Source organism: Morus notabilis, unplaced genomic scaffold (assembly GCF_000414095.1).
Source record: "Morus notabilis unplaced genomic scaffold, ASM41409v2 Scaffold2735, whole genome shotgun sequence".
Lineage (NCBI taxonomy): Eukaryota > Viridiplantae > Streptophyta > Magnoliopsida > Rosales > Moraceae > Morus > Morus notabilis.
Window position 1 is genome coordinate 104,685 of NW_010365688.1, and position 10,769 is coordinate 115,453.

The window sequence follows — 10,769 nt, forward strand, 5'->3', positions numbered from 1 at the left end:
AAAAAAAAAAAATCTATACATATAAGAAGCCGTGCATTTGAATGTAATTGCAACAAAGTTTTCAAGTATTCTGTGAGACGATTTTTTTTTTTTTTAAAAGATCACGTGGAACCCTTTTTTTTTTTTTTTTTTTTTTGAAGGAAAACAATATCTTTTGCATATTTTGTTTGAATCTCATATTGAGAATAAATTTCGCGTGATTAGATAAATGGATATTTTTATTTTTTATAAAATGCATGAGATAATTTTATATCTTGTTCACTTTATTGAGTTGAGTTTATAATTCAAGTTTTATTATAATAAAAAATTATCAAAAATAATTATATCTAATTTTTTAATTACAGTAAAAAGCTCTATATAAAGTCACACATCAAATTAGTGAACTAAATAGAAGATCAATTTTTCTCAATTTCACTAAACACAATTTTTAAAAAAAAAATTATTTCTAATTTTTATTCACCATCAATATCATTACGGCGGGAAATTTTTTTTTTTTTCTTGGATGTTTTAAATCAATTGAATAGATGGCTGGGAGTTTTTTTTTTTTTTTTTTATTTAAAAAACGTACGTGGCTGCGTTAAAATTCAAGATTGTTGACTAATTTGGTCTAAGGATTTAGGAAATTAAAGATTTCGTTACGTAATTAGAATCCTACATTTTCTTATGAAGAGCTATTCTTAGCGTCTTCTTCTGAGAAATATTTCTGTTGGGCGGATTAGGATTTGATTACCAAAAAAACCTCTACCGTTAACCGAGTAAAACTAAAACGGCCGGTGGTTAAAATAAAAATCACAAAAATCTCCCTATATTTGATCTGACGTGGCAATTGGTGAGCCGTCTTCAAACCACAATTGGGAAATAAGGTCACGAGTGGGTCCCAACCAGTCTCCATTATTACGCGCCAACCCCACACCAACCTCTTCTCTCTCCGGCAGACAATCGTGTTCACCATTTTTCAAAACCAGAACAACTAATTTTATTTATTTATTAATATACAGTTGGATTCGATTCATTATCATAAAAAGAAGACGCACTACTTGATTAATATTAAAACGAAAGCAGAACCGCACACGAAAAGAAGAGAGAGAGAGAGAGAGAGAAGAGGGAAAAGAAAAGAAAACCCTAGCTTGCTTTTTGTGCGGATTTAATTTGGTAATGGCGGATTTGGAGAAGCAGGAGAAGGCGGCGGCTGCGGCAGAGGGGGAGGCGGCGGCGGAGGAGGAGGAGGAGAGGTTTCTGGAGGGAATGGCGGTGCTGGATTTTGACATGCTCTGCTCGACTGTGGCGTTGCAGACGCAGTGGGGTTGGAGGAAGCTCGACGGAGGGGATGATGAAAATGGAGAAAGTGGGGATTTTGGAGGAGTTCTAAGGATGTGGGAAGGCGAACTTCTCCATTGCTTCGAAGACCGTCGCATCGCCATTGAATCCTCTTGGTTGGTCCTCTCTCTCTCTTTCTTTTTATTTCCAATTATTCTTCATATGCTTTCTTCTTCTTGTTGTTTTTTTCCCCCCCTTTGTTTTTTCCTCTTCAAAAAGACTGCTTTTTGAGATGTACAAAACAATTATTTTCCGGATAAGTATTTTTTGTCAGGGAAAAGCTATTAAATTTTGGGTGTCAAGAGACGGTAGATTACTGGGGACCCGCTATGCGGTTCTAGTTCTGATTTATTTATGCTTGCAGAAACTTTGTCCCCTTTTTTTCCATGAAGTACTCTGTTTTAAGGTTCATTTTTTTTTTTTGGGGGTTATACTTGGAAAAATGAAAGGATGCTTGATTTCTTTCTAAATTAATTAAATTTTATTTGTTCATCTTTGGATATGGAGTCATTGAGCTATTTTCATGGTCAATTTGGGTGGGCCGTTTATGTTCCGTTTGTTTTTTCTTTTTCTCCCTTTTTTTCATTATTTTTTTAAAACTTTTTCAGATTCTAATTTTGTAAGTGTTCTTATTTGCTGATTTGGAGGGATGGGTACTTAATATTATCAGAATTATGGTTCTGTTATTCTGATTGAAGAAGGTTTTCTTCGTTATTGTAGTAGTCGTGTATCCTGCGAACGTATTATGCTTGTTTCCATAACAAACACATTTGATGTTGCAGTTGCCCATGCTACAGATTTGGCAAAAACATGAGACGAGCTGGTTTTAGTTCTTGCTTTTTACAGGTATTATAACATAGGAATATTAGCTGACGAAATAAGAAATAGAAATTCTTTGCTACCAGATGTGTACTTATCCAATTGGACCAATTGGGGTCAGCTCCATGATCTGAATGTTTGTTGTTTCTAATAAAATTGACTTTTCCACAGATAAAACCTCCGACAGGAAATTAAATTCGTTTGTCTAAATTTGCAGGGAACTATTCACTTCATTCTTGTCCTTAGTGCTCTTCTCAACTGCATTGCTTTCATTGTCACCAAGCGGAATTGCTTCTTATATTTGTCAATCGCTTTCACGCTTTCAGTGGGAACGTATCTGGGGTTCTTCCGTACGCAGATGAAAAAGAAATTTAACATTAGAGTGAGCTTTCTTTATATATTGCTCGTCGTGCTTTTATATTGATTGAATCCTATGTTGGTCCCCCGAGATGCTAGATTTTTTTCTTTTACTATTATGACCACTTTAGAGTTTCTGCTTTCCTCCCCTTAATTTTCATGGCTGTTCTTGAATGTTTGTCCCCAACAACAACCGTTATTGAGAGGTGCTGAAAATTTCATAGTTAGTTTTACTGAAATAGAGAAAATAAGTTGAGCTTTGGGAGATTTATTGGTTTGTTGTTGTTGTTGTTTCTTTGAGGGCTTTTTATCCTTTTTCTTTTCGTGTAATAATTCTTCTTCATTAAAAAGATTATTTTGTTTCTTTTTTTTTTAAAAAAAAAAAAAAAGATCTGCATGATGCCTGAACTCGGGGAAAATTCTGTTTTGTTCTTCCATTTACGAGTTTTGTTCTTGTATCAAGACCCTGTATGGCGTAGAATTTTCTTGATGAAAATTTTAATGAGAAACCTCCCCACTTGTTCAGTTTTCTTACTCTTTTCCCCCCCTTATCAGGGTAGTGATAATTCATTGGACGATTGCATCTACCATCTTATCTGTCCGTGCTGCACATTATGTCAGGTAATTTCCTGCAAAATCTATTACATGCCGAACTTAATGACACTTTAATCTAAGAATGAACAGTTTCTCAACTAGTGAAAGCAGATGATAATGTGGTATGCTGGAAACTTATAAGTGGTTAAAATTGGGCAGGAATCGAGAACATTAGAAATGAATAATGTCCAAGATGGCATTTGGCACGGTCGGGGTGATACGATATGCATAGGGAGCGTTGCTGAAGGGAGAAAAGCATTCTATGAGCTACAACCACCTCCTCTTGTTTCACCTATGGTTCCTGATACCTGTAGCATACAAATAACTGCCGAGTCTAATGATCACTCTTCAACTTAAGAAGTTGGACGTTCTAAGAAGTTGTTTCTCATTCCAGAACCAATTGCTGCTACAGCTCCGAATGATATATATTGATTGTTTTTCCTCAAAGGGGAGGGATGTGTATCCGAATCGGTCAAATTTCTCTAGTCCAAGATTGCCTTGGCTAATTGACCTTTGGATTGGTATCTTCAGAGAAAGGAGGGTGATTGGTCTAAAAATGATTTGAAAGAAAATGCTGGGTGGCTAATGTGCTAAGATAAAACATACTTGTATACCTTGGGATTTTAACCGATCCTCTTTCTCTATAGTATGTTTACTGTCAGAACAAGTGATCAATGTTTTTATCTGATACAATGAAATGTATTTATCCACATTCTAACCTCGATTGTGATCTGCCGTTGAAGATCCCCCTCTACTGACCTCATTAGATCCCTTGTATGTACGGTCCACGATGGCTGCCTCTCCCTCTATCTCATCTCTAGTCTTTTATAAGTATTGTATTTTTTTTCAATTAAATATGTTTCGTTGGATTAACTGGCTGAAGTGAGGTGGTTCACGAGGGTGGACCACGAACGGTGATCACTAGGTGTGTACTTTTGTGGGGTGGTAATTTGTGTCACGTGTCGTGTTTGTGTCGTGTTTTGATCGTTTCTTTTTAAAAATCGCAACACAAACATAACACGACCACTTTACAGATTGACACGACACGATACGAAATTATTCGTGATACGAAATTGACCCGTGAATCCGAAATTGACACGAAAATTTTATACTTTTTTTTAGTTTTTTACATATTAGAAATAATTTAAAATTCATAACACTAAAATACAATAACATCTATTGAAACTAAGTAAATAATAGTAAAGATTTTGAGTATAACTATCATGATATCACATAAGTTCATAATAAAATAAAAAATATGTAATGAAAAACATATGAATTTTTTTTGTTATTTATGAGTTTCGTGTCGTGTTCGGGTTAGGCGGGTTTAATCCGAAATTGATCCGTGTTTTTCGTGTCAATTTCAGGTCGATCAAATTCTGACCCGAATCTCTTTTTTCTCAACTCTAACCTGTGAAATTTGTACCGTTTTTGAGTCGTGTTGTCGTGTCGTGACCCATATTGTCGGCTCTAGTATTAAGAAGATGATTTATTTTGAGTTTCAGTGAGAAGGAGAGAACTCTCCCGTCACATAAAAACAGAGAGAGAGCTCTCTTGAGAGGGAGTGATCGACTAATCCAATTAATTAATCTCTTGTGGAAGAGGATGAGGATCTGTTGTGAAAGGGGAGGGGGGAGTTCAGCGGAAGGAAAAACTCCCCCTATTTTGTCCTCCCATAATTCACGCCTTTTTAAACATCCCATCAATTTTCCCTTTCTCCCATTTCAGGACATGGTAGATGTTTGTGTTCGCTCAATATTACTCCTGTGATCTACCGAAAAAAGGAAAAAAAGAAAAAAAAGTCATGTACGAGGAGTTGTTGGACTGGAATATTTCTTTTTACAACTCAAATTTTTATTAATACAGTATTTTTCTTATAAAAAATTTAAATTTAATTTTTTTGTTAGTATTTTTTCTAATATAAAGAACTGAAGTTCTCAATTTAAGTTTGTTCTCAACTTGAGTTTTGAAACAAACATCAATTTGATAACTCTAATGGCATGTTTGGTTGGAAGGAATAGAATGGAAAGGAAACATCATTCTGATAATTCCATTGTTTGGTTGCTTTATTTTGGCTAGGAAAGGCTTTCCGTGGGAAAGCTGATTCACTCAATTTGAGTGAATCCTCATTCAGGTGGGGGGTGGCTTGAATGGCCTTTCCATTCAGCCATTTTATTTTTTTCACCCAATTTGCCCCTCGTCTCCCCTCGTCCCCGATCAAAAGAAAAAGAGCCCTAGCCGCATCTCCCCTCGACCACGACTCTAACTGAGGCCAGCGCAGACACTTGACGGACGGAAGGTCGATCGACTGTTGACGCCGACGACGAGAAATGACCGCAGGTACAATCTTCCCTCTTCTTCCTTCGTGGTTCTTGGAGATCTCTCTGTTCTGGGTTTGTTTTGATTTTTTGAAATCTTCTCTCATTTTCGTTCTGGATCCGTAATCAAATCCCTATTTTCGTTCTCATTTTTTGAAATCTTTTCCTTTTCTCTGTTGGTTTTGGATTTTTCGGAATCTTCTTGCTTCTGCAGAGTCGTTTTCTCTGATTTCTGAAATTTGAGATAATGCAATGGTTCAAATATTGGCTGTTTTGATTATTTGTTTGATTATTTCCTTTTCTCGGTTGATTATTTGTTTTCATGCTCGCTGAAATTTGGCCGTTTTCTCCGATTTCTGGATTTGTGGATTCGATTTTGGATTTTAGTTCGATTTTTATTTCGGATTTGGCTGTCCGATTTCTGGATTTGTGGATTTCAGATTTCTGGATTTCTAGATTCGATTTCTGGATTTGTGGATTCGTTTGAAATGGAGTACACAAGTTATTCTCCAACCATAGAAAAATCAAACAAGTTGTATATACATATACATATATATATATATATAAGCTCGAATCCGAGAGAGATTTGCTGGATTTCTACTTGATTTCTACTTTCCCTTTCTCTCTTTCTTTCTTTCCTTATTTGCTTCGGATTGAATTCGCGAGAAGAAACTGTGATACATGTTATTTGTGATGGCTTTCCACTCGGAAAACGGTAATGTGATTTTGTTATTATTTTTTTGGGTTGAATTTGGATTGATTATTTTGCAGAAGATCAGTTTTGTGTATTTTTGAATATTGGTTTTGCAGAAAGGTGGTTAAGGCTTTTCATCAAGAGAAAAAATACTTGCCTCTCGATCTCCATCCCAAGAGGCCATCCGCAGAAGGCTTACGAAGCACCAGGTAGTCTTTCTTTCCTTGCTTTTATATATTCACGCTTTCTCTTTTGTTTTTATATGCATACTTTTTTCCATATTGTTAGTTGGTGCTACAATGTGATAATTGGTGCTACAATTTAGAAGCCTCTCGCATATGGATGTCGACTTCATACCTTGTTGATGGCATTTCCATAGAAATTGTTATAGCAATGTATTGTTCACTTCATTGCTATTAAGATATGAAAATTTTATGGTGAAGGACATTACATGCATGCACGTCACAATTTTATGGTTAAGGACATTGTTATGTTGTTATGCACGTCCAATATTATTAACTTGCATACCATGTCAACATATAATTTAAATGGTCCTGGGGCATGAATGAACTTCGAAGCAGGTATGGACAGGATTATGCTAATGTTTCATTGTATTAAAATTCAGAGTCACAAGGAAGCGTTACCGTTTAAGACCAAGGCTTTTCCCTACTATGAGGACTTGTGTATGGTTTTCGGCAAAGATCGTGCAACAGGTATGGGTGCCGAGGCTGCTGCTGATGTAATTAAGGAACTTGAAAAAGAATCAACTGATGATATTAATATTGACAATGATTTTTTCAATGACATTCACAATACTACCTTTGTGGATGAAGCGCAGTCAATGTCTTTCTCACAAGCATCTGCTATTCCTCCAACTCAAGCTCAATCTCAAGGGTCGTCAAAAAGAAAAAGGAAGACTACAAAGGACTCGGGGGCTTATGAAGCCATTGAAAGATCATCTGCTTTACTTGCTGGTGTTATTGAAAAGGCAAGTGAACGTTTAAGTCGGGCTATCAGTGAAGACATGACAGAAAAACATAGCCGGATTAGGGATGAGCTACAAAGGACCACAACCATTACCGCACTTGAATGACATAAGGTAGCTCGGATGATGATAAAAGATGATGCTTTAGTTTCTTACTTTTTTAGTATCCCTGGTGATGAAAAAGAGGAGTGGGCTAGAGCTTTGCTTGCCGGTGATATTTAGGAGCCTCCGATTCTTTTGGTATTGTAAGTAATTAGGATTATGCTGCACTTTATTAAATTGTATTAATTAGGAACTTGCTTCACTTAGCATATAACTATATTTTGGAATTATATATGTAGTTGGCGTATGGAGATTCATAACTTGGGCAAAATCTGAATTTAATTATTTATCTGAATTTGTTGCACCCAATTTCGGTTTTGTGTAGTCCAAAAGGAGAGAAATTTGATAATTGAATTCTCAATTTTATTGTTCCAACGTTATTGTATACACTCAATTGTATATATGTAGTTCAATTGATTATATATATATATATATATATAACCGTGGATGTTGCAGGCATAAGTGTGGCAAGTTCAAAACATGTTTTTCATGCTTTACTTGCCACGGTAGGATGTTGCAGGCATAAGTATACTATCTTCGTTTTCACTTTTTTTTTTTGTTTTACCACGGTAGGATTGCAGGCATAAGTGGATGTTGATTTTATGCTTATTTTTATTGACTATAAGTGATATTATGTTATGACTTAGTGATATTATTTACAAGGGATGAGATGTTGATTTTTTTTAAAAATTTATGTATGCATTAATTATTAAGAAACTATAGTGTGACAATATTGCATAAAAATTATATTGACAGGGGTTAAAATTATATTTTTCACAGAACATATAATGGTAGATGTCAAAAGTTATCATATTTAAGCTTGTGATAATTTATTATTACATAAAAATATCAAATATTATTTTTTTTACAATTAAAATATAGTTTTTAAATTACTATCTTTCAAATAAAAAGTTTTTTTCAATAATTAAATTATGTTTTTACTATTTTAATTAATTAAAATATTAAATTATTTAGGATTATTAATCAAGGGTATTTTTGTCAAAATATAATTTTTTTCAATTCCATTCCATTATCAACCAAACAGCATAATCCTCATTCAGGTGTTGATTCCATAACTCCAATCAAACAATGGAATTAGTTTATGATTCCAGCGCATTCCAATTTCATTCCCATTACTATTCCCATTACCATTCTGTCACTGTAATCAAACGCACCCTAACAGAAGCATTACAGGTTGACTACATGATACAAATACTCTCAAAAATTAATTACATTACAAGTAGCAGCATATGTATCGTTGTTTTTTATTACCGGGTGGGAAATGGGAATCCAGTTATTAGTTTCTATTTTATGTATAGAAGGTGAACCTAATCAAAACTTCAGTGAAAGCACGTGCTGACCCAACTTAACTATGCAGTAAAATGTCTATAAATTAATAATCTCGATTAAATAGTAAAATTTTTTGGTTTCGACTTGGACCAAAGTACTAAATTAATAATCTCGCTAAATGCATAAATTAATATTTTTTTTTGAATTCCTTTAGGGCCCAAACAAATGAAAATATAAATCAACAATTAATTAAATACTCAAAATGATAATAAATAACATATAGAATTCATCACATTGAGGACTTTTTTCTTCTAGGTATTAAATTTGAACATTATGTACATCAATTTTATGTCTATGTATGTATGTATTATCATTCTATGTACAATGAGCTTACGTTAATTTTGGGCATGTATAACATTTATTATATATATGATAACTTTTGAAATTCTATATATAAACATGTTAATTATAACTACATCCACTTTTTTAAAATTTATTTATAACTCATACATGAGTTTTAATCAAAAGAATAATACATGTACTCAAATGACACATATTATTAAAATATAAACCTCTTCTTAAATTAATAAGTATTTATTTAACAATAAATTAATAAGTCATTCATTTATCGATAAATTAATAATCTCACTAAAATAATATTTTTTTCTCAGTCCCAACAATATTATTTTACCGAAGTTTTACTGTACGTCTATCTGCATTTGTTCATACGCGGTTAGTAAATGGACTGTCAAATTTCTATTAGATTTTGGCAATATGAATGCTGCACGCGTACTTTTTTATTCTAACTCGATTTTGTATCTGCCTTTGTCACTAGTTGCTACGATTTTTTTTATCCTCTTACATCACCACAAAAAAAAAAAAAAATGAAATTAGCCTCAACAATTTTTTATGATATTGCTAGTCATACTAAAAAGGCTTCGTGATTAAAACGTCCGTGGCGCAAAGTTTTAGTACAACACAAATTTGTGACAAAATTCATCGGAGTCATAAGGTTGTGACTAAAAGTATATTCAATCACACAAAAATGTTGTAACTAAAAGTTCCTGTTTTGTAGTTTTGTAACTAGTAAATTTTTTTTTTCTAATATATAAATATTAATGTAATTGTTTCCAATCATGAAACAGTGTAGTTTAATTTTCTTTTAAAAAAAAGAACAAAATTTTTAGGTAATTAATTACTGCCATTTTTTATTTTCCACAAAATGAAAATGTTACTTATACATAAGGCCTCCATATGTTATTACTTGTGTTTATTAAAAAAAAAAAAAAGTATGTTACTTGCTAGGCTCTAGCTAGTTTATTTTTTCTTAAATAAAATTGTTATCTTTCTATAATTACCTAAGAACAATAACATGCTCTAGTTACCTAAGGAATATATGCTTGACAATATTGCCCTTCCATGGATGCTTAACAATTCATAAAGGGAACTCTATGTTATTCTATTTTGATAATATACTGAGTTTTAACATTAGTTAATTGTCATAAACATTTAAGATTTTATGATATACAGCGTAAATAGGCTCATATTTGTCCTTTGTAAACGGATTAAATTTTGGAGGGAATTTATGCAGATTATTTAATCATTAAAGTTTGAAGGGAAATGCATGATTCTTATCCTTACGTAATTGTATCGAAGCATGTTGGTTAGTTAGGACAAGAATTATTTACTAGCTAAACTCGCCAGTCAAAACCGGGGGGAAAAGTCAACTCGTTTTGTAAGAATGCAAGTAAAACACGTTGGGTAGAAATTAGTAGAAGCACAAACACACACACATAACAAAGATTATTTATATAAATATAATTATGAAATTGAAATGTTTAAGGTTTAATGTTATTATATGGATGTGATGATCATGAAGCAGCGCCTGACTTGACTTGAATGCATATTCATGCATAATAACAACAACGGTCAACGAACTTTTATAATTATATATCAACATGTGTTTCACACACCCCATATTGTCATAATTCTCTAAATTCTTCCAGAATTTTGTTTCTACTCCATTGAATCTTACAACTGGAACTTAAATAATTCAGATGCTAGATCCCTCATAGTCATTTATAAACATCTCTATCCAATGGGAAACATGTATATTATTAATCCAAATTTGCTAGCCTCATATATTTTGATCAATGACGGAATCAAATGTTGAAGATTGAAATAACGATAAATACATTAATTTTCAAGTTCTAATTTTAATGATTTGATATATAGAAGAAGAAGAAAAAAAAAAAAAAAAAGAGAAAAAGGGAAAAAGTTAGACCTTTTTTAG

At 33.2% G+C, this 10,769-nt stretch overlaps 1 protein-coding gene across 1 annotated transcript; it reads left to right on the forward strand.

Moving 5' to 3' along the window:
• The first annotated feature begins 976 nt into the window (after positions 1–976).
• Positions 977–3,805, forward strand: LOC21388381 (protein PLANT CADMIUM RESISTANCE 11). Its single transcript, XM_024172453.1, has 5 exons — positions 977–1,433; positions 2,100–2,163; positions 2,354–2,518; positions 3,049–3,114; positions 3,247–3,805. Exons 1-5 carry the CDS (start codon positions 1,156–1,158, stop codon positions 3,442–3,444), a joined length of 771 nt encoding a protein of 256 aa, XP_024028221.1. The 5' UTR covers positions 977–1,155; the 3' UTR covers positions 3,445–3,805.
• Positions 3,806–10,769: the final 6,964 nt, after the last annotated feature.